The 23,818-nt window shown below is 40.7% G+C and overlaps 1 protein-coding gene across 4 annotated transcripts in view; it reads right to left on the bottom strand.

The window, feature by feature from the left end:
• Positions 1-23,818, bottom strand: part of EP300 (E1A binding protein p300) — a 64,608-nt gene that overhangs the window by 23,586 nt on the left and 17,204 nt on the right. For 2 of the 4 annotated variants that reach the window (XM_061363177.1, XM_061363171.1), the window contains 14 exons: positions 15,926-16,102; positions 13,566-13,827; positions 12,696-12,809; positions 11,504-11,740; positions 9,413-9,506; positions 8,946-9,080; positions 8,288-8,405; positions 7,687-7,861; positions 5,466-5,543; positions 4,519-4,628; positions 3,873-4,028; positions 2,365-2,805; positions 1,641-1,829; positions 549-705 (listed from right to left, as the gene is read on the bottom strand). In XM_061363177.1, coding sequence (XP_061219161.1) covers positions 549-705; positions 1,641-1,829; positions 2,365-2,805; positions 3,873-4,028; positions 4,519-4,628; positions 5,466-5,543; positions 7,687-7,861; positions 8,288-8,405; positions 8,946-9,080; positions 9,413-9,506; positions 11,504-11,740; positions 12,696-12,809; positions 13,566-13,827; positions 15,926-16,102 — 2,443 coding nt within the window. Of the gene's footprint in view, positions 1-548; positions 706-1,640; positions 1,830-2,364; positions 2,806-3,872; positions 4,029-4,518; positions 4,629-5,465; positions 5,544-7,686; positions 7,862-8,287; positions 8,406-8,945; positions 9,081-9,412; positions 9,507-11,503; positions 11,741-12,695; positions 12,810-13,565; positions 13,828-15,925; positions 16,103-17,172; positions 17,569-23,818 lie in introns of those variants that run through there. The other 2 variants (XM_061363194.1, XM_061363186.1) reach the window with 2 other exon arrangements.

The raw sequence follows: 23,818 nt of genomic DNA on the forward strand, positions 1-23,818 counted from the left end.
AACATTAGAAGGACAGCAGAAACAGCTGTAAGGAAAAAACATACTGGAAAATGTGAGGCCTCTGGAAAAAAAAGTACTACAGACAACGTGTTTAAGGTATCAGCATGCCTTGTTTGTCCTCTGAGCTACAAAGTTCTGAGAAGGATATTAAAATGATCACCTGGACACAAGGAGTTGGCCAAAATATTAGAGGATTTTGTTTTTATCATAGGAAGACACTGCTAAGTTTAATAAAGACAGTTTACATGTCAGGTACAGCCGCTCTCTGAGGTACCAAGAAAATCTTGTTTAGAAATTCTGTAACTGAAGTATTTCAAATCCTATTGTACTGGCAACTTCACTAAGGCTTACCATCCAATACTAAAGCCTTAAAGAACTTGTCCATAGCCAATTACAAGCACATGTACTATTAGGTATTTTGGTCCAAAAGCCACAATCCATACAAGTCTGCTGAGTAGCAATAAAGCAAGCTCAGGGATTCTTTATCCCCTAAGATTTTTCTAGGGAGGGAGATGCAGTGAATTTCAGTCAAAACTCTTACTGCTTACTTTTTTTCTTGGACTGCCCAGCTGCTGGAGAAGACTGAGTAGCTGGAGTAGTAGGCCTTTCTTCCCCCTCTGGTATTTCAGTCTTCACTTCAGATTTCTTCTCATCTTGCTCCGTTGGTTCTGGTTTACATTCCTCCACAACTGGTTCTGCTTTAACCTGAAAAGCAGTTTGAAGCCTGTCACTCAGTCTCATGTGAAGTCACCCATCCACATTTCCATCCTTTAAACCTATCCAACATCCTGCCCACTCTTTCCCAGGATTAAGAGTATCTACTTTGTAGTCACTTGCCTATAACTTGAGCAGATGTACTAGAAAAAAAAAAATCTTTAAATGCTGCCATGTTAGCAGTGATAAACTGTTAACCAGTTTTGAGCTGCAAGTAGACACAGGTATACATCCAGCTCTTCAGGCAGGTCTGACAAGTCTCTCATACAGTGTGGCTGCCAGGATGACACTACTGGGTAGCCACGCTTCTAGCCATCTGCAGTGACAACTTGTCAAAGCCCAGTAAAGCAGCTAATCATGTACATCCAGAATCACAGAATTGTTTAGGTTGGAAAACACTTTCAAGACCATCAAGTCCAACTGTTACCCCAGGACTGCCAAGTCCACTATTAAACTGCATCACTAACCACCACATCTACATGCCTTTAAAATACCCCCAGGGATGGTGACTACACCACTTGCCTGGGCAGCCTGTCCCAATGCTTGAAAACCCTTTTGGGGAAGAAATGTTTCCTAACATCCAACCTAAACCTCCCCTGCTGCAACTTGAAGCCGTTTCCTCTCATCCTAATATCTGCTACTCTAACATTTAAACAACCACAAATAACTTCTGACAGACTGACCAGAGTGCCCCTGTACAAAAAGCCTCACAGCTGCAACTATGTTATCATAGTCTTTTCTGCTTCTACCACCATTTCAGAAGAAAACAGAGACCCTTATTAAGGGAAGTAGAGGAAGGCAATTACTAAAACAGCAGCAGCAGGTAGCACCTACGCAGGTGAACTCTGGAAGGAACGGCTTGAACAGAGACACAAAGCATTCTGCAGTACTAGGTATTCTACCCAACAACTGGCTGACAATCTCACCTCAGATTTTTCATCCACTTCCATTTCTGTTTGTTCTGGCTCCCCTTCATCTGTTTTAATTTCCATTTTTACTTCTTGCAAGGGTGCCTGCTGCTGTTCTGGTACAGTCTGCTGAGAGTTCACCTCTGTGCTGCTGGTAGATGGGGGGTTGGATACCTGCCCATCAATGCTTACAGCTGGCTGTGAAAGCTGAGGGAACAACACCACACACATTATACACAGGCTCCCAATAAACTGAAGCCTTCTTTCTCTAATCTACCTTTTACCTATGTTATGTTTCCACAAAGTTTAAATGCACTCTAGTCCTTCTACTTCTTTCACCTGAAGAACATACTGCTGCACAACTCCAATTACAGAAAAACATGCAACAGAAACATGCACTGGAAGTTCTTAATATACAGAAAGTTACACATTGTTTCGATATTATATGCCATCACTATGCATATACAGAAGTAACTAAAGACCTCATACATATTGCAAAGTAAATTTAAAAACATGTACTATAATTCTGATAAATACTTCCTCTCTGGAAACACCAGATGATCTATAGACTTATCTCAATGAAAAAACTATTACTTCCCAGTTGCAAAAAAAACCCTAATTTTGGTATCAAACGTGCCAGGAGCTCCCTCCATTATCACAGACTCACACAAAAATAAAAGACCAACTGAAAATTAAACCTTAAACATTTGCAGAGGGAAGCACAATTAAAGTATTTCCTTACGGGTGTTGTGGGGTGCTGAGGCTGCAGTGGTGCTGTTGGTGTGGGAACAGATGCAGTCGTGCTCTGCTGTGACAAGGGCTGCTGCTGTTGCTCTGCAGACGGTGTAACTGGAACTGGAGGCTGAACTTGTGGAGGCAGCTGTGCCTGTGGAGGTGTTGGAGTCTGCCTCTGAGGGGGGTGCATAGTTTGTGACTGTGGTCCAGGAGGCATTGCCTGAGGAGTAGGTGTGGGGGCAGTGGGAGCAGCTGCTGCTGTCTGCTGTTGCTGTGATCCCAAGCCTGGGGGTGTATGGTGAGGTGTTGGGGTTCGGCTAGGTACTGGAGAAGGAGAGTTTCGGTGTATGGCAGGCTGTGGAAGGGGTGGACAGTGAATATGGCTCCCTTGAGAACCTGGAGCCATTGCAGGAGAATTCACAGGACAGGAAGTGCTGGTCATTTGTGCCTGTGGAAAAACAAGACAAGTACGCATTTGCAATGACTTGAAATAGAAAAAGTCAGAGAAATTACTGTCAAATGGCTGCTCTCCCACAGTTACTGCATACTTTAAAAAATGTGACAAACTAATCTGTTTTGTTTTTAAAAACTATTTCAAAAGGAGAAATGGTCTACTAGATTTATTTTGCTCCACACAAACAGAAAGCTGATTTATTTATTTAGCTCAAAGAGATGTTTCAATAGAATAACTTCTACTTCTTGGTACATTTAAAGAATGGCACACCTACACTCCCAGATCACAAACCACTTCTCTCTAAGGCTGCAGATTTGTACGTCCTGAATGAGACAATGCACCATAGGGAAAAATCACTTTCAAGTACACTTACCATGCCCATGCCCCCACCCCAAAACTAGAAACTGAATTTATAATCAGAAATATGTACAGCTGTAACTGCACCATTACAAGATTACAAAATAAAAAGAAATAAATGTATTGGTCAAGGAAAAAAGCTGTCACTCCACAAGAATCTTGCCTGCAAACTAGGAAGAAGCATCAACGCGAAGCAAAGTGATGTTCCCTATTTCTTCCTGGCCTGAAACGTTCTTGCTGAAAAGGGACAGGGAAAGGACAGAAAGGAAACTGCTAGACTACAGGTTCAGATCTTCAGTAGTGACAACTCTCCTATCCCCCAAAGCTAGCAACATACATTGTTCCCGGATAGACATGCTTTTTTAGTACTTAGTCACCTATCTCTTAATTTTTCAGCCTTACTGCTTTGCTGTTCAACAAGAAATTCTTAACTACTGCATTCTGCATAACAATTTCTTCTTTGCTCTGTAAAAAGAAACTTAGAAATATTCATTTGTCACACCTAAACTTAAGCCTGAGAACAAGCGAAAAATTCCCATTCCCAGTGCTACATCAGGAAAATGCAGTGTCTCAACAAATGAATTTAGTTGACTATAATTCCAAAAGCATGTTGAGAAAACAAGCTGTTCTCCACTACAAACCAAACAATGAAACCTGTACACGACATAGCCCAGTGACACCACTTCCAGAAATCGGACACTTACTTGAGAAACTGGTGTCTGACTGCCAGGCTGAGTCATAGGCATGCTCGCAGTGTTCATTCCCGGGGAAGAAGCAGGGAACTGGGTCTGTTGTAGAAACTGATTCTGACCAGAAGGCTGGCCTACTCCTGGCTGCTGCATGCGTGAAGGAAATCCCATCTGTTGGAAAAGAAACAAAGTCGTATCACAGAGTGTGCATATAACTCCATAACATTTTACACAAAACAACATTTATCTTGTTGTGGAAATTGATGTTTGCCACTTATCTGTAGAATACAATATGGAAAGTCTGCTTACAGCTCCTCGCAAAAAACAGATATTATGATGATTTCCCTTGTAAGCTAAAGAAAAAGATATTGATTTCAGTTTGGAATTGTGATTTAAGATTAATTTTCATTCCTTTTGCTAAGGATGCAACAACACAAAAACCCTTCCATTTTTGGGCAGTATTTTACTACCCAGTTATAAAGGCTTACTGTAGTCCAAACAAATCTTTCAGAAGAGATGCAAGAGGAGGAACCCAAAGTGTCAAAAGAATGAAGAAATAATACTTGATTCTTTAGATTCTATTTATTTACCTAAGAAAACTACAGCCAACAGAAGTAAACCTCTGAGTTCACCACCCTGGGCAGAGGAAGAACACACTGACCTGGTTCATGGCCCCAGCCTGGCTTAGCTGTCCAGGGTGCTGAAGAGGAGGGGTTTGCCGGGGTCCCATCGGTGACAGCTGCATGTTCATCTGGCCAAACTGATTCATTCCTGTGCATTCACACCAAAGAAACCAAAACAAAAAACAACAAACAAACCCCCACTTATAAACAAAGGAGGCTTAAATTCTGCTTTGGGCACCATTAAACATTTGGTGAAGAAACGCTGTTAACTTCTGAATTTTGTTTTCTATCGATCAGTTTTCTAACATGCAATAGTACTATAAAGAAAATAATTCTGTCAACCAGTTACATGGAATAATTTTAAATATAAAGTGTTCAAGTACCATACTCCTCCAGAATACAGACCAATCTTTCCCCCTGGCAAAAGATTTGTTTCCACTAACTGTTACCAAAGCTTTGACATTTGAGAACTCCTGTAGTACATGGCAAATAACTGAAAGTGTCACTGCTGAAGATCAACTTTCTACAGAAAGTTGCATTATCTTAATTACATATTAGGAATTCATTCACTGAATCCCAGACTCTTCACTTAAGTGCTTTGTATGTTGGCTACTTCTTGAATATGTAACAAATGTTCTGCCTCTTTCCTTCTAAGTAATAAGTCTTATCATCTTCCCTTTGCCACCATGTCCTCATCTATGACCAATCTATGTTCACACAATCAGAAATGTCAAAAGCACAGTTCTTTACTTAACCAAGCAAGCAGCTAACATGCAGCTCAAATCCACAAGATCATGACATTTTACCCAAGATTTTTTTATATATGTAATATATAGTTATATAAGTATTATACAATATAGATTGCTATTTTCTCAATCAAATGGGAAAACTGCAGGTGAAGCAAGGGCTCTAACACTTCAGCAAGAGTTGCCCAATTCCAAGATTCCTTCAAAATCACAGTAGCTAATTTTCTTCACATATTTACCTGGCTGTGCCTGCATGCGATTCATCATCTGGTTTGGCACATTGGCACGTATCAGGGTTGGGTCAGGAAGAGGACCATCTGGATTAAAAAAAAAATTAAAAAAAAAATGAAAAGATACTGGAATGAGATTATGGTGCTCAGAAGACCATCAGGTTTTATCCAGCAAACATACACAAAACCTCATGTGTAAAATAAGCAAACAAAAAAGAAAGGACACAGTCCAGTAACTCTAAATATTCTTAAGGAGTCCTCAAAATCTGAAGCAAAACCAAAAGCCTCCCTGAAAATGTAAGCATGTCCCACTGATAGAAATATCATCTGACATAGAGTCAAGCTTTCAGAAACTGAGGACAAATGTGAAGTATATTATTGAGGTACAACACAAACTCAGTCACTCAGACCACAAGAACTTCTACAGACCACCCTACACTGTTACTGCACTTCTAGGTTTAAAACAGTATGAAAATTATATGAAAATTATAACAGTATTTGTCAAAGCTCTGAAGTTTGAGAACTACTGAGTATATGGTAAGTAACTAAATGCATCATATCTACTACTGAGGATCAACTTTCTACAGAAGTTACACAGCAAGTGAAGTCACGGTATCAACCTTTAAGAATTTTTCTTGGATCTTGGTATGCACCTTGGTGAACCCTGTTCTGACTTCAAGTATAAAAAGATCCAGAGCTGGATTTACCAAGGTACATTCAAATTTAAGCAGAAGAACTCAAGAGGAATATTCTTGCATCATGCCTAAAGCTACTGCAGTGTTATAAAAAAAAAAAAAAACAACAGTAATTTTTTCTGTCTCAATTGACTAAATCACATTTTGACCCAATCTCCTTTGACAAGTTTTTAGTGTCATTGACAGCTGTATATCTGTTTCCCTGAGCTGTCTTTAAGAATTCCATTCTTAACTGTAAAGTATCTAAGAACATGCAAGACAAAGAATCAAGGAGAAAAACCCTTTTCTTCTGAGAAGGAACCTCTTAAGAGAAGGAGTCATTGGAGGGATGAGAGCTCTACAAAGTAGGTTTGCAGAACTGTTGCACTTATTTTTAAGAAAGACTACTTCAGTGGCCAGAGCAGGGAGGTTGGAACTAGGTGATCATAAGGTCCTTTCCAACTCTAACTGTTCTATGAGTCTATGGAGGTGGAGAAGAAGAGTCATCTTAAAACAGATTATGGCTCAAATAATTAAAAAATACTAGCTCTCTTCTACAGTTAAATCAGGGTATGGAGTATAATTTTATTTAGAAATACACACTTTAAAATCCTGTATTTCAATTCTTTACAGGACTTCATTGGAAATACAAGATTACAACATCAGCAGACACCTCTACTTTCTAACTAAAAAATATCACCTGCAGTAATTTTTGTTACCTGTTTTTATGTTACCCAAGTAAAAATATTCTAGATACTTGACAGCCTAGAGCACCTTGTCCCTTCCAATTGTTAAGGAGACATTCCACTCTTTAGCAGTGAGATAGTTTTGACCATTAAATCCTCTACAATTTTATTCTAATATACAAATACATGGTTAGCAGAGGGGAAAAAAAAAAACCCAAAACCCAAACAAAACAAAACCAAGCTGTTTAGCATTAAGAAGGTCAAGTCAAGTAACAGAACTACTGTGAAATACAAGACAGCTGCACAGGGGAAAGAAGCAAAATCTGGTTTTCAGTGCATGCTTGAAAGGACACTTGTCCAAAAAACCCCAAATGCGTCACAGAACAAGCACTATCTAAACTTCTAAACAGTGAAAGGCATAAATACCTAAGCAATGTCAATCATCATACTCCCTTTGCAACAACAGTAACAGTAGTGATAATTTTAAAACTAAACTAAATATTATGAAAACACTTATCTTATAGTAACTGAAGTTATCTTTAAATCAATTCATTCTAGAAGTGAATCTAATGAGACTGAAGCTCTACAGTCTTAAGGATGCAACTTAATCTCCACTCCCTCCACCCTCAAAGTAAGTGTAAAGGTTTACAATTCTTTCATTTGTTCAGAAGACTAAATGCTTTTACATAATCTATGGTCACTAACTAACGCATAAGCAAAGAGGTTGCAGATACTTCAGAACAAAGAGGGAAAAGTTCTGTTTAACTCTGAGAAAGCCAGGTACCTGTGAAACAAGGGCATAATGATCACTAGCTTACTAAAACAACACTACCAGATTCCCCTGCACCAGGGAGTCCCAGCTGCTCTTACTTGCAGACATCCCAGGCTGGGGCTGTCCCATGTTTGGCCCTTGATTCATGGGAGCCTGTGGCATGCCTGGAGCATTCGGGATCATGTTCTGCTTCTGCAGCCTGGTTCTTCGTTTCTCCTCCAGCTCCTTTTGTATCTTATAGATCTTCTCTGCTAGCAAGTGATAGTACTCTGCCTGTTGGGGAGGAAACAAGTCAGGATGGAGATGAGACACTAAGTAAAAGCAACAAGTCACAGTAATTCAAGCTTGCAAAACAACCGCACACACATATTTTGGCTTGGGTGGGCACAGCTCTCCTTTTGCAGGGGCTGCCAGGCAGACAGGAGGGCAAAAAGGGGGCACTGCTGGCAACCATTAAACCAACACAAGACATTTCTTCTGTCCAACACTTCTCTGGGAGAATCACAATGAAGAGCTTCATGCTGCCTTCAGGGGACCCAGAGAAGTCTCAGGCAGAGCAGACCCTGACAGGCACCACCCCCACTCCTGGCACTTCCTCAGACTGTGAGTCTCATCTGGGCTTTCACTCCTCTTCCTCCCCAGTGACTATGGGCTTGGGAAGTCACACACAGAACTGGATGGCAGAGGATGGCATCTCACCCTGCTGTTTGCTGATTCATACATATCACCTTCCACTTTCCGAGCATATGCCACCAGATTCTCCATACGCCGATCCTTCAGTGCTGCAGGATCAGGAGTAGGAAATATGGCTTGAACCCTGAAAGAAAAAAAACATACAAAAGATAACAGGACTCAAGTCCAGACAGGGACCCAGAACTAACCCCAGTGATCTGAACACACAGCAGCAAGCAAATATTCTGAAAGAGTATGGCATTGCTACTGCTCCCAAGGGACACAACCACCGTATTGATGGCATGAGCACACAGTGGGACACTTCCAATTCAACAGCCCCAAACCAGCAGATGCACTCCATCTTTCAGGCTTCTGCTTTCCCTTTTCAGGTACCCTGACAAAACCCATTCCCTGGGGCCCTAGTTTTTGCTAACACCTCTGATGGCAATTCTTTGAGCAACCCTAAATCACTCATTTAAAACTAAACCACACCTCTGATGGCGATTCTTTGAGCAACCCTAAATCGCTCATTTAAAACTAAACCACAACACCCTTCTCAAGCACCCTGACAAGACACAGTCCCTGGCCCCTTAGTTTTGGAAGCCAGGCTTCCTCCTACCGCACATGTACACCTCAGAGGCGGCAACTCACTTAACAGGAGATTGTTTTCATGTTAACTACTCACAGTTTATGAACAAGGTGGTTTCGGAGATCCTGAGTAATGTCTTCATGCCACTGCTTTCGAATTCCAGTATTGGATGGTTGAGCTGTTGGCATGGCTCCCATACTGGCAACGTTGGTGCTTTCACTCATCATGGGGCTTCAAAAACAGAGCAAGAATTGAGGGCACAAGTCTAGTCCAAGCTTAGTCATCTTACAGTCATAGCCTCTTTTAGAATAATGTTAAGACAAAGTGCCAGTTCAGCCATTCCCTAATCAATGGACAAACTCTGCAGAAATAGCTGCACAGATACCAAAACAACACCATGAGTGAGTACACGCTGTACTACCCAAGGATTTGGAAAACTCTGACAAAAGCTACAGAATCCAAAGGGAGAGATGGCCATCAATGGCATTTACCCCACTGCTTATGCAATAAGTGCTATGAGATCAAACCAAAATCGCTGGGGTACAAAGAATAATTCAACTTACTTTTGAGAATTCATGGTTGAATGTAGCATTGAGTCAGGCAGCAGATTAGGAGCTTGAACCCCAACTCCTCCATTCACTCCCATTGGATTTGCACCTAGAAAACAGAAGAGTAAGTATTCTTAAATGAATATCCCATTTACTGTGCAAAATCAGTAATTGCTCAGCAGTAACAAGGGTCTAGACTGGCAAGTACTTTGACTTTTCTGAAGTGAGTTTAGTTACCCATTGCTCTCTTTACTCTCTTCATTCTACAAACTTAAGTCTGAGACACAACACTGGTAACCTCCAAGTGAAGCATGACATCACACTACTGTTCCTCACATAGAACAGTTGGGGTTGAATGGGACCTTAAAGATCACCTAATTCTGCTATCTTACTGTATTTCTCAACAAGCAAGCAATTTCAATTTGCTGCAAACGTTATGTACCAGAGTCCTTTCCTGTGACACCTGTACTGAAGATGCAGCAGTACCAACCACTTCAGGTTTTTTGTTTAGAAGCAGTTGGGTTTTTCTGTCATTCAGAGGTTTAGGATGTATATTCACAAAGGCTTTAAAAAACTTGAAACATCAGCTACCACCTACATCTGACAAGGTCCACTCTCAGCCATTCCATAATCCAGGATCCTACAACCAACATCAATGTCTGTACTACGAAGGAAAACCTGATAATCCTTTGCAGGAAAAACCTCTAGCAATTTGTTATGTATCAAAATCCGTTTTTTTCTGAATCAGAGCAGATCTCAGTCACCATAAAAAATTGCCTACTTTCTTCACACGCTACAGTTAAGACTTAAAAAAATGGGGGAAAATGAAGCATATTTCTGCCTGGAGCTCCTGAATAGATCATTTTGTGAGGTCGAGAGTAGCCTGAATGCCATTTACCAAGCTTCACATATATTTAGGACACCTGAACCCCCCAGAATCTGTATTTCAAGCAAAATTTAACACCGTATACAAGAGAAATCCACTTAAGTATACCAAGCCTAATACAAGCCTCTGGTATCACAACCAAGTGCTTAACAGCCTTTTCATAAAGCTGCCTCCAGCCTCCCTTCCCTTAGTCACTTTCTTCTCCTTCCCAAACTCATTCTGCAATTTGACAACAAGCTGATGTAGAAGACAACTGTCAACCTTTGCCTTAACTCTCCCTTTTCAAACTGCCAAACCCAATCATTTGTTTGATCTACTTAGGACTGCCTCTTTTCACACTGCAGTCCTCACCACCCTGCTGTTTCTCCTAAACCAGCCCTGTTGTCATGTAGGCTATGACAACATAAATCTGGTAATTCCTCTTACCTGTTGCAATTCCCTCCTTAGCCACCCTCTCCTAATAATGAAACAACAGTCAAAAGTCTACGCTCTCCATGCTTGTCCTTCCTACATTAAGATTCAGTTCTCCATTCTCTAGGAGCTCTTCAACCCCATCTCACTGGATTTTCTTATCAGTGCTACAAGGAGCACCCAATGAGAATGCAGAGGCCAAACTCTGAGTCTATAAATAAAATATTTTAAAACTCCATGCAAGAACCATTTTCTTCAGAAAAGGGATCACATCTTGCAATAAGCTACCCATGCAACTTACAGTTATGTACATGCACATGACAGGATTCAGAGAAAGTGTTATTTACTACTTTTTATTTTTAAAATAAACATTACTTATCTGAAATACAGCTGTAAAATGCTGCAGTCTGAGTGACAAGGAAGTACACTTGAATACAGGCATTCCAACACATGCATTTCCAATTAAAAACTCTTAAAAAGCCCTAAGCTTGCATTACAGTACAATTACAAATCTACTAAGCAATAGTAAATAAAATGCCTTAGAAAACTTGTTCACAAACACCCAAACTCTAATCATCTTTCCAAAGAAAATACTTTTCCCAGAGAACATCTTCTCGAAGAGAAGGTATCTGGTCCCTTTAATGTTCCTGTTCCACTGTGCAGCTTGCTACACCTAATCTAAAATATTGCAAAGCCATGCTTTTTGCAAATCAACTAGCAGTATTAACCTAGTAGGTTAAAAAAGTCTGCATTAGATAATAGTACAGGAAAGCTGCATGTAGTCTGTATTTTAACACAGATAAACTTACTCATAGGATTCATAGGGCGCAGACCCTGGGGTGTCTGTCCTTGCTGCTGATTCTTCACTGGAGCCTGGGGCTGTGTCTGCATCTGGTTCCCTTGATAGGTCAGTCCAAGGGCTGCGTAGGCTCTCTCAATGGAGCTGGGGTCTATCTGACTGGTAGTGTTTATGCTGGGTGTTGTCTGCTGCCCCACACCCACAGAGCCAGTATTTGCAAGTCCTACTGCAGCTCCACCCAGCAGCGCTGCAAGAAACATACCAGTATCAAGTGAGTAAGGGCAGCAGGAGGTAGCCCAAGACATCCACAGAAACAGGAAGAGACCCTAAGGAGTACACTAGATAACTAAACCATCTCCTTCTAGCTACATGCAGAGGCCAGATCTGGAAACTTGGCTTGAAACAGGGAGACAAGTTTTGACCCAACCAGCCATTCCAACAACATGCTATTTTCCCTTTGAGCTGCTGAGAGAAAATCCCACTCAAGTATTTAGGATACCTCTGTTTGCTTCAAACTGAAAACAGAAGCACACCAAGACACAGAGGCTAAAGGCAGAAGGGTACATACAGCTCTTCACCAGTCACTATAATGTTTGATTTGTTGTGGGGTTTTCTAAATTTTCTTAAAACAAGAAATAGCTCACATTAGGCATGAGAAGAGCCCAAAGTAACACAAAGGAGACAGAAAATGAACAACAAAACCAACTAAAAAAACCCCTCCAAACTAAACCACCATATAGGTAACACAATGACAAAAGTCGTGCCAAAGATTTCAGCAGGAAGACCAAAAAAGAGACAACAAAGAGGGAAGAGACATCTGATACAAACAAAGGATGAAGACAGAACCAAAGATCATCAGGGCTAAAATGACACAAAAGTGTGTGTATGTGCACGCCTATCTGTCTCTAGAATCTGGCCAACTGGAAGAGATGGTAGTGAAAAGCCAATCATGTGGTTGAAAGATCTTGACTTGTTCACCCCTTACACTCTCCTGCTAGGAAAATCCAATAAAGTTATAGAACTTCCACAGACACTAGCTATCAGACAGAAAAATATTCTGTAACTCTAAAAGCAGTAAGAAAATCATATTACATGTTCCTAGATACCAAGAGCATCACCACTACCATCTGGGTGCAAGAAAGTTTAATTCCCAATATAATTTTATGGTTTATCCAATACATGGAATTCCCCAGTAGACTTACATTGTTGATTTCTTTTGTCCCCAGCATTTTTGAGAGGCAAACATACAGGACAGTCATGTCGTGTGCAATTCTTCCAGTGCGAGATGATTTGTCGGGAAGATGCACAATGTGCCACTGAAAAAGTGAGAGGAATGAAAAGATTTACTACCAGGATCTTCACATGGTGCATACCAACTAGGTAGGGAGCAACTACTTCTCTCAGCGAACACATCTACATTAACATAGGTCAGTACAGTATTACTTGAAATAGCTCAAAATGTAGCTAGATTTCTTTAAGTACTATTGGCTCAACTAAAGCTTACTTCAAAGACCTATGTGACATACCCCAGCCTATGGCTCAAAGTACACCACCATATACATCAGGGCAGACTGTACCAAGCAATTGAGATGCCAACAGGCACAACCCAAATAAGCCTAGGCTACCAAAAAGTTATCATACGTTTTTCCTCAGCTGCTAAGATAGACTAAGAGTTCATCAGTGCCAGTAGCAGCTTAATTCCTGGCTAGCTACTGCTTGAAATTTGTCTCTTCCACTTAAGAGAAACAAGTAGACTACTCCTTGCAGATTGCTGCTTTGCGCCTACCCTTATCAGAATGCAGCATCCAAAAGGTATTGCAGTGAGTTACAGCGTTAAGCAAAAGATCTTTACTCATCTCTCTACTCCTAATCTAGAGATGAGTGCTCTTGTCTCTAACTTGCCTGAATGTTAGAGGTTCAGAAGTTGTTTATGATTTCCATTCTTAAGGGGAGAGACAGCTTAAAGAAATTGTACTTCCCAAGCCACCCACTAGTTTTCCATCTCCTTTGAGAAGATGCCCTTCTCATTCTGCAAATGATGACTGCATCTATATAACTACTCCTCCACTTACCCTGGCAAGATTTGCCAGCCTGACAGTGTGTCATATGGTTCAGGACATTCTTCATGGTTCGGCAGTGAGGAAGGTTGCACTGTCGCACTTCCCCGTTGGCCTGTTCTCGCCGCTGACACTTGTGGGCATGCAGAAGGAGAACTAGTTGCTGCTGAATAAGTTTCCGTTTTTCTGGATCTGCTGTTGGTGCTCCAGAACCCATTCCTTGAGAAGCTGCTGGCCCCATCCCAGCTTGCTGAACTTGAGGAGCCTGCTGCTGGCCCTGGAGGAGATGGAAAAGAAGTTTCCAGAAATAAATCTATTTTTTAAAAGAATTCATTTAGCAATGACAAATAAACAGCAGCAAAAACAAAAGAAGAATTGAAGCAGAGAAACAACTACCACATTCTACAATTAAGGGAATAGCCCACCTATCTGTAGCTCTGGAGGACTCATTAAATACACCCCTTAGCAACAGCCCTGGCAATTCTCTTGCGAGTCACAATTTCCTCCCCATATCACCATCCTAGTCCCAGCTCCTGCCTTATCAATGAGTAGCAGAACTTTGCACATGCTGACAGGTTAATTTGCAGTGCTAGACCAACCAGAAAATATTAATAGCACTTAGACCTCAAATCTCCTCCTCATTTTGGAGGCTAGAAAGTTGCATCCATAATTCCTGCATTAAGGGAAGAAGGTACCTCAATTTGACTGTTCCTAGAAAAGAAGAATGAAGGGGAAGTTCTGGGAACCTTTTTCCATCAGGAAACTTGTATGTAGGCATTCAAAACAAGTATCTCCTAGTCTCTGCTAGAGATGAAGCACAACTTCAGGATAATATACATGCCACAGAACTAATGTCAAGTATGGCAACATCTAGTACTACTTCTGTTTACTTCTTCAGACTTCTTTGTATTTCTTCCAGGAGACATTTGAGGAGTACTTTGCGAAGGACAGAGGCTGGGGGACTCTGCACTGCTTGTATCACTTCAGTTCAACAGCTTTCAGTTTTTAACAGACTCTTTACAGAGGGTTTTAGAGGATGTTTCTGGAGATATCCAGATTTTTAGAGCTCAACTGCTTGCATTTGTAAACCCCAGTTCTCCCATAGCATTTCAATACTAGTATTAAGCTTTCCATTTACAAGGAGACTTTACCAATTACTCAGTCCTCTCAGGGTTTCTGTGTGTTCTGATATGACCCTACCTGTCTTGTTTGCAGCCGGTCATTCTAAATGATAACTGAGATAGCACCAACTTCTCACTCCTAGGTTCAGCTGGCATTCTAAACAGCAAATTTTGGCTGCTGCTTTATCAGTTCATACAACCAACCGGTTTGGAGACTTCCAGTGTTTCATGCTCAAATAAAAAATAAAAAAACAAAAACAAAAACAAAAAGTCATAGGATTGAGCTCTTTAATTCCAAGGTCCAAGTTACCTGGAAATGGTTTTTCAGCAACACTGAAAAGCCAAGAGATTAACCCTCCCAGAGGAGGGAATTGGGGGCATAGAGGGCAGGTGTGGAATTTGAAGCAAGATGAAACATAAGCTGTATTTAGAAATGTGAATTTGTTTCCCCAAATTAAAAAAAAAAAAACACATGTATGTAGGGGATAAAAAGGGAGGACATGTTGCATGTATACCCCTAACCAACTTCTAAAATGAGACAAACACAATCAGCCATGAGCATTAAACTCAAGCTAGGGAATCTAGTGTTCAGGCCTGTCGTTTTTAAACTTGCACCATCCACTGTTTGCAGTCTACTTTTCCCACTTCTTTTCCACTCCTTAAGCCCTGCTTCAATACAGAGTGAAAGGAAAAGGGGAGGCACAGGGCTGCTACAGCAACAACCGCCAAGGAACATCCAACATCAGGACTGTTTGTATTCATGTAATTCAGAACAGAAATGAACACACAACTGGGGCTTCTAAGCACTATAATTTCTGTTTGAGAAGGGATACTTCTCTCTCCAAAAAATCAGTGAGTACAAACAGCAAAACAAGCCTCAAAACAAAGCTACACTGAGAAGAATGGGCCCAATAGAGCAACTTCAAGAGAAGGGATGGGAGAGGAGAGCAGAGGTGCCCAAACAGGTGGCAAATCTCACTTCAGTCAAGAAGCTTAATTTAATTTTCTCTGCTAACCAGGTTTGAAGGGGAAAAAATGGAGGTCCAGCTTCTCCAAAAGAGAAAGTACAACTCAGCTTTCTCCTTCAGATCCGCCTTTTTAAAAGTTAAGTAAATGTATTATGGATGGATTCAGAGCACGCATTCACACTGGGTATGACAGCTGCAAGAACTCATAACATGGCAAGAGCAGAGCATATTGCTCCATTTTAAGTCTACTACAACATTTTCTGGAGACATCTTTCATTCTACTTACCATGTTAGGCATTCCTGCCCCAGGAACTGGCTTCTTGTCCATTGGAAACTGTGGTAAGCTATTCTGCAGTGCAGCTTTATTCTGCATCTGGGGCCCAAGTCCACTGGCTCCAAGCTGCTGCCCAGTATTCTGACTATATGGCTGGCCGTAAGGACTGGGATTGCTCATCATTCCCATCTAGGAATTAAAATGGTAAAATGTTCAAGTAAGACAGCTTAAATTCACAATGTGGAAGGCAAATGAATACTTCAGAGAAGCAAGAGGGATCACAACTATGAACCAGCTGCAATGCAATACTGATCCACATGCTTCCCTGCTCCTCCATGTGCATGTATTTAACCCATCACACAACATCGACTTCTCAACCAGACAGCTCCTGTAAACACAGTGACGCCAACTTGCCAAACTTCAAGGTCAGATTGGTCAAACTGGCCTGATCATTTCTTTTTATAAAGATTTGGTGCAACAGATTTCTCATTTCAGCTTTCCCAACCACAAATTTGTTCCATGGGCTATGTACCTCATAAGTCTGAGAGAATTTCTCTGCTCCCAGCACCTCCACATGAAGACAAATACCACCTTCATTCATATTAGCAAGGTTTATCCCCAGAACCATCCCACCCAACTGTCAGCACTCCCACAGCTCCTCTCCAGACAGCTGTAACAATGCATGTCTGTATACAATCTTTTTCTATTTAAGAATATACCATAGGCATAGATAAAACTACACAGTCACAGTAACCCATTTGCAGTGAGCAGTACTAGAGGTCAAAAAGAGATGTTTGTAGACAAAACAAATCTACTGAACCATTCATCCATAGAGGACGTAGACTTCTATATCATACAAACTATATGTATATTCAACGGGCCTTCTAGAACCAAAACAACTAGCCACAGAAGATCATGAAACATGGAGATCTTTGTTAAGATTACCAAGTTCTCACCATTACTCAGGTAGGATCCTCAAAGAGCCATAACTCGTAATAATAAAGGCACAAACATACTTTAAACAACTGCACTGTTTCAATTCACATTAGCATTTGACTAGACAATGTTCAGTCTCCTTTGATACTTCTTGGTTCAAGTCTGGGCATTTTTCTGCATTCAAAAAGTATACAAGCTCCTATGGTAGGTTTGTTTCCAATCATTCCTACATTTACTCTCAAAGCATCCTCCCCTAGTAGAAACACCTTGCTTCTTCTCCTTAACCTTCTCATTATTAGAGAATATACATGTCCAGCAATTACCTGTGATTAGTCAAACACTTTCAAGGTTGTAACATCTGCCAATCCACTATAACAGTTGCCTTCAATTTGCATTTACAAAGTAAAGCAGAATCAAATCCAAGCTACAGGAAAAGAAACACAGAATTCACTAAAGAGCCTGCCACTTTAGACATCCGATATGTACAACTGAATTCCCTTGAGGACAGTGCCTCTTTTCCACAAACAAGGAATAACAATAATCACAGAGCAGTAATTCATTAGAAAGCAAAGCAAAGAATCTCCACACGTAGAAGATAAATTGCAGTAATTAGGCAGAACCAAAAAAACCTTCCTTTCCTGTCTCCTTTGGGACTACCCCTGCTGTGTCTCAACTGCAATGAATACACATACGGTGACCACTGAGGCAGCTGCTGCCAAAAAAAGGACAGGTAAGACTCAAACCCTTCCTGCTTCTCCCAGAAAACTAATAGAATCTTATTTGCAAGCTGAGCAGCAGGGAAAGGAAGAAAATGTAAGGAGTCATCAAACACTTTTAGGACTCTTTCCCATCATCACTGCTGCCTCAAATTGACCAGCAGTTGGTCAGATTTGATTAAGGACTAAACATGGGAAACATTTCCTTAAGACAAGGTCTGTTTTCCTGTAAGATAGCCTGGATCCCTTTGGCTCCAGAAAGGGTTTTGAAAGCAGGTACATCCCCAAATCCAGAAATTTTTAAGCAAAGTTTTCAAGTTCATTAGCAATCACAGCTCCCAAAGTTAGCTGACACCTTAGAGTACCCTAAAGCAAAGACTATGTTGGCCATTACTAACACTGCTCTCATAACTTCTGCAACTTCCACTGCTATCAGCCTCAAAAAAACCCTAACCAAATAATTCAGAATTGAAGGCTCAAGGTGCATTTTCACACCCTGGTGGCACGGTGAGAAATTAAGATGCCCAACTCAGACAACCGTGGTGACTTCACACACTGATAAAAAAGGATTCAAAATAACTGCGGTCTGAAGAGCTAGCTCTGTCCTGGCTATAGAGGGAGAATCCCAAACTCAGACTTAAAAAAAAAAAAAGCACCTTTACCATGTCACTCATAACACTTTTTCTAATGAATTTCAGGGATGTGGTTTAACCATGCCAATCAACTTTTGTATCTGCCACACAGCTGGACAGAAGCTCTATGTGAAGCAGCTGGCTTTTTCAAATGTACTAATCAAGTTGGCCTAGCAAAAATTTCTGGTATTTTCTTAAGCATGAGTCATTGGAACTGTTTGGGGTATAAAACCAACCCTTCAAACAAGGCTGTCTCCATTGCAGAAACACAGGGCTCCACTCTTCCAAGGGCTGAGAACCCCCACCAAGGGGACTTCCTCCACCCTGGTGTACCCAGGGACCTAGCAGCAGAAAACTGCATGCCCAGTTCAGCTGATCCTGACAGAGATAACCCTCAGTTCTGTCTCAGTCTACAGGAGAGGCAAACACCAGAGAAGCATAGGCCAGGATGGAGGGCAGATGTGCCAAACTGACTCTGAAAGCCACAGACTCAAGCAGCATCTAAGAAGGATGCTAAACCCCAAATGTCTCCAGGTCTGTTGGGGTAAATCAGCAGCCTTTCTTGGTCCAGGTGAAACAGACACCTGCCAGATTCACAGCTGAACCTGATGGCAATGCCTCCCAGTCTTGCTGTCACAGACCCACTAACCTGACACTAACAACCTGCACACAACTCTAGACTGAGTGAAGGGTCATATGTGAGGTTCTTCACCTGGCACAAGGTGGCCTTGTGACCCTGGCACAAGAAGCAGAAACACATGTTCATGTCATTTCCTGTGATATGTTGAGAAATATGGATAAAAGAAAACACCGAACAGGAAGATATGGATGGCCTCATGACTACTGAAGTCAGATAAAAATAACCCTGTATAATTTTATCAGTAGGAAACAAACAGACTGACATAGTTCATCATCACATTCATGATCTACTGGGAGTTAGGGGTAGATAAACAATTAAGTGCAGAAGAACCAGCCAAAGAAATGTGATGTTAGTAGCATTACATGAGACAAGTACAAGGGCTCATCTGCAATACCATGCAAAAACACACATGACTGAATCATAGCTAGAAGTCAGTGAGTGCAACCTCTACACACGCCTTCCTGGCCACCTCCTTCCATTGCTCTTCCCATTTCATCCCATCTGTTGTTTTTCTTCTCCTCAGAGCCTCAACTTACTTTCAGCACATACGAAAAGATTTAGACACAGTAAGAGCAGAAAGAATCCACAGCACAGTAAAGAAGAGGAAACAAGGAAAACTGCAAAAAAATGATAATGCATGGCTAGCAGACAGCAAAGGTAACCTCAAATGGTTATACCTTTACATGCAGTGGAAAACAACTTGACTTCCCTGCCTCCAATGGAAGCAGAGGCTACCATTACCAGCTGGAAGGGGCGCACCACCCACCATGTAAAGGGCATAGATGACAGAAGTTCAGGAAACATCCTAGTTCACAAGCACAAGCAGCATCAGATAGGGCTGTTCAGACACTCCCCCCCTTCTGAGAAAAGCAGCTACAAAGTCTGAGGAAATTCTCTGAAGTTTTGTTCCAGTACCATGAAACGCAAGCATCTTCAGTTGGGTAGGTCAAGTAACTAACTGATTGCCATTCTACTTTCAGTACCATTGAGTACAAATTGAGAAGAGGTACCTGTTAAAGCTATGCACATAGACATCAAATATATTCTGTTTCTCTATAAAAACAATCGCTTCATTTACAGTCTAGGATTTGAAAGATAACTAGGTTTCAGCAGTAGTACTGAAGAACAACCAGTTTTAAGATATGCAGAGATAAATGTAAGCATGGAGAAGTGAAGAAATAGAATTAGTATTAGTTACATTTTTTTGAAATCATCCAACATTTGCAGCATCAACTCTGTATGTCTCTCAGGGTAACTGTAGTGCATGCACTACTTTAAGACCATACTGATAGCACCTAGTATCTTTCCAGATTAAAAATGTTCACAAATGTAAGTTAAAAATCAGGAAAGTTAGTTCTGGTAAATTCCAGATGGCTCTTTAAAACCAAGAATTTATGGTACATCACTTCACAGTGTCATTCTACTGACTGGTAGAGCATTGCTGGACCTAGGCATAACAACAAAATTTTGCTAGTGGTATCCACTGCATTCTTTCCAAGGACTGTTATTGCTCTTCTTTGCACCTGACTGCATAATGTTTTAAGATACCCATTGCAAGACACTAGCATTATTTCACTGTCATCTGTGCAAATAACTCCCCTAACCCCCCCAGAAACTTCAATTCAAATCCATGTCTTTACTTCTCTAGTTCTCCCTCACAAACAAATACACCTCTCTTACGCTCGGATCAAGTGAGGAATTTTCCATTTTTTCACCTTGGTTCAAAGAAGAAAAAGCAAAGGAGCAGCACACACAACTAACTTTACCTGTTGAATCAAACAGCTAATAGGCAACCAAGGACATTGACCTCCTACTGAAATTGTGATTTTAAATATGCTAACACTACGGAACATCATCTGATTTTACAATTTGAGAGTGACATCATCTTCAGTCTCTGTGCAGCTTTGAACAGAACTTTATTCTGAAATTTCTCATTGTTTTACTTAAAGGAAGTTATGGAGATTCTAAAAAATTACATTTGTCTTTGTATAATACTGACATTGATTCTTTTAAGAATCATAGAATGGTTTGGGTTGGAAAGGACCTTAAGATCATTCAGCTCCACCTCCCCTGCCATGGGCAGGGATGCCTCACACTAGGCCACATCGCCCAAGGCTCTGTCCAACCTGGCCTTGAACACTGTTTAACAGAGGTTAAACCAATAACCCAAGTGTATCAATTACAATTGAAGTGTGTATATACTCCAACCAAATGACAAATTACTACTGGAACTCTAAACATTTCATGTAATTTCACATGCAAGTAAAATACATACCAGAGGTAGTAGTAATGCTCTTTACTAATCTGAACTGCCCTCATATCCATTTCATTACTTGAGTAAGGCAATATTTCTTCAATCAGTGGGAGATGAAATCTCAGTGACCTGAAGGCCAGGTCGTTTAGTTACTTTGTGATAGCGAACTGCTAATAGAGAAATGCACAACACAAAATACTCTCCTACCCTAATAAGAGGCTGGACAAAAAGACCGTAACTGAACCTAGTGGAACAACAGACTTAAGTAGATAAAATTGCAAATGAAGAATGGTTCAAAACAGGAAATTTGAATTGCTTCTCAGTCTAATACAGATTTGCTGTTTACTTTTCAATTAATCCAAGTTGTAAAGCTACCTAGTGAAACAAGAAGCCCTCAAAATGCTTAAACACTGAAAGAATCAAGGCTTTACAAATTGCAAGCTTTCATTCTAAGAGTAATAGGCAAGTCTATCACCCTCCTAACTTGCTCCCAACCTAGCGCATAGAAAACAAAAAGCTGTTCAAGAAAGCAAAACTGACGACAATTCCTTTCACTTCCAAACTTCTCAGTTCCTTTCAGGCTAGACTTTCACATGCATCTTTAAGCTAGTACTGTCACCGAAGGAAGGTCCACAACTCCTCTGACTGGCAACACCAATTCCTTTAAGATGACCCGTCCCTAATATCAGCATCAGCTTCCATACTAAGGACCATAAACTGGACCAGAAAAACAATGCAAATGAATCTTTTCTTTTTAAATGACCATCTGAGTTTCAAGCTTGGATTTGCTCCTCAACAGTGTCATGCAACTGGCACGGAGATGGCATGCAGACAGAATTGCTTCTTTGTATGTCAGTGGCTGCTTCCAGCATACGAAAAGCTACAGCATTAAGCCACAGGATGTAAGTGGCACATTTTGACCATACAATTTTATGTATACCAGGTGACCCTAAATCAATCATTTACACTGACGTTTGGGATTTCAAGCCCTAAAAAGTAGCCACACAACTAGAAAAGTTTGGAAGTACATGGGTAATACGTAAAGCAGGTGCTCCACTATTGCTAGCCAATTTTTTGGGAGGAGAGGAAGAATACACTTCAGTAACTCCATAGAACAACAGAACAAAGCAGAAATGCAACCGATTTTGCTTTCCAAATTGACAAACCACTTGTCACAAGCTCATCTTTACTGTTAGAGGAGTATAACACCCTCCCTCCCAAATAGTTCACAGCACAGGAAGCCTAAGCTATTCCTCAGTACAAACCATTGCAGATAATACACCTCCGTTTTACTGCAATGGAGCTCCCAGAGGCAACACTCCCCTCCCATCACCTAAACGGACTGACATGGCAAGGTAACATAATGAAGCTGAACACAACCGAAATGTTTGATCTGGTTTTTTTTTTTTTTCCTTCCATTGAAGGATAGCTCTTGGATAATGCACATTTTTTGCAGTGAGGAAGGAAACCTACAGAAGTTATTACACAAACTCCCACATTAACAGTAACACAGCACTAAAATTACCAATAAAAAAAAAAAGGCTTTTAAAAAACAACTGCTAAGGGTCCTCTGTTTTCATCTACTTTTTGAAGATTTGTAGGTGGGAAAACACAAAAGCAGATGGGTGGAGAGACAAAACAGTCAGACATGACTGTTGTCAGATTTTGCTAACTCCAGTGCATGAAGTGAAACACAGGCTCCCTGCCAACAACCAAACCAATTGAAGACATTCTGGAATTTCAGCCTCCATTTCAGACTGTTCTCTCTAATCCAGCAGTTTCAACTCCTGTGCAAGGGCTATACCCACCACACTCAAAGTCACCAGGTTTTTTTAATCAACAATTAAAGAACTCTGAAATATCTTAACCAGTCTGGGACTGCAAACTAAAACCCAGAAGTTTTGGTCCGAATATTCCCAAAGGCATAAAGTGTTCTTACTTTTGACGTACAACACATTTCAGAATTTAAGTAAGCAAAGAAGACAATTTAATTGTGGGCTACATCAGCCAAAAGATTGATTTTGTGTTCTTCTATTAATTCTCCTAGCTAAATGAGATTTCAGTGCATAACCCTAGAGCTCTGGTAAGTAAGGGTTAAGAAGTTGCGTTTCACCCAATACATCAATTTTTGACCTCTGAATACAGCTTTCTGAGGATCAAAGTAAATTTACTTCTTTTTACAGCCAAGGAATAATGAACAAAATACCATGTCATTCCAATACAAGAATACTTTAAGTAGTTACATATTTCCTTCCACAGCAAACTGCATACATGTTTGCTACTGTAGCAATGAAGCTTTGCAACAACTTTCCTATCAGGCAAAAGTATCTAACATGACCAGGTCACACATTACTAGACACATACATAGATATCTATCAGAACCATTAGCACACTGAGCTTAAGCAAATAGCTCAAGAACTTTATAATTAATAGCATTCACAAGACAACTTACTACATTAAAGTGTATCAAAACCATTAATACACAGCATAATTTTCATTTACATTTCAAATACATTAAAAGACTATGTTACTTATCATTCCAAGTCCTTCAAATGGACTTCAGGCACTCCAATATAGATCTCTTCAAGTATTGGAAAGCATGCTGGAAAAAACTGCCCCCTCATTAGCCAAGAAGCAAAATACCCACCCTTAAAGTGAACTGAAACACTGAAGTAACACTGAAAACTGGAGAATACATACTTAAGTGGCTCCCTACACTAATAAAAA

The sequence above is a fragment of the Neopsephotus bourkii genome, unplaced genomic scaffold (genome assembly GCF_033783945.1).
Source record: "Neopsephotus bourkii isolate Nb327-2 ecotype Australia unplaced genomic scaffold, CSIRO-AGI_Nbou_v1 NB_107, whole genome shotgun sequence".
NCBI lineage: Eukaryota > Metazoa > Chordata > Aves > Psittaciformes > Psittacidae > Neopsephotus > Neopsephotus bourkii.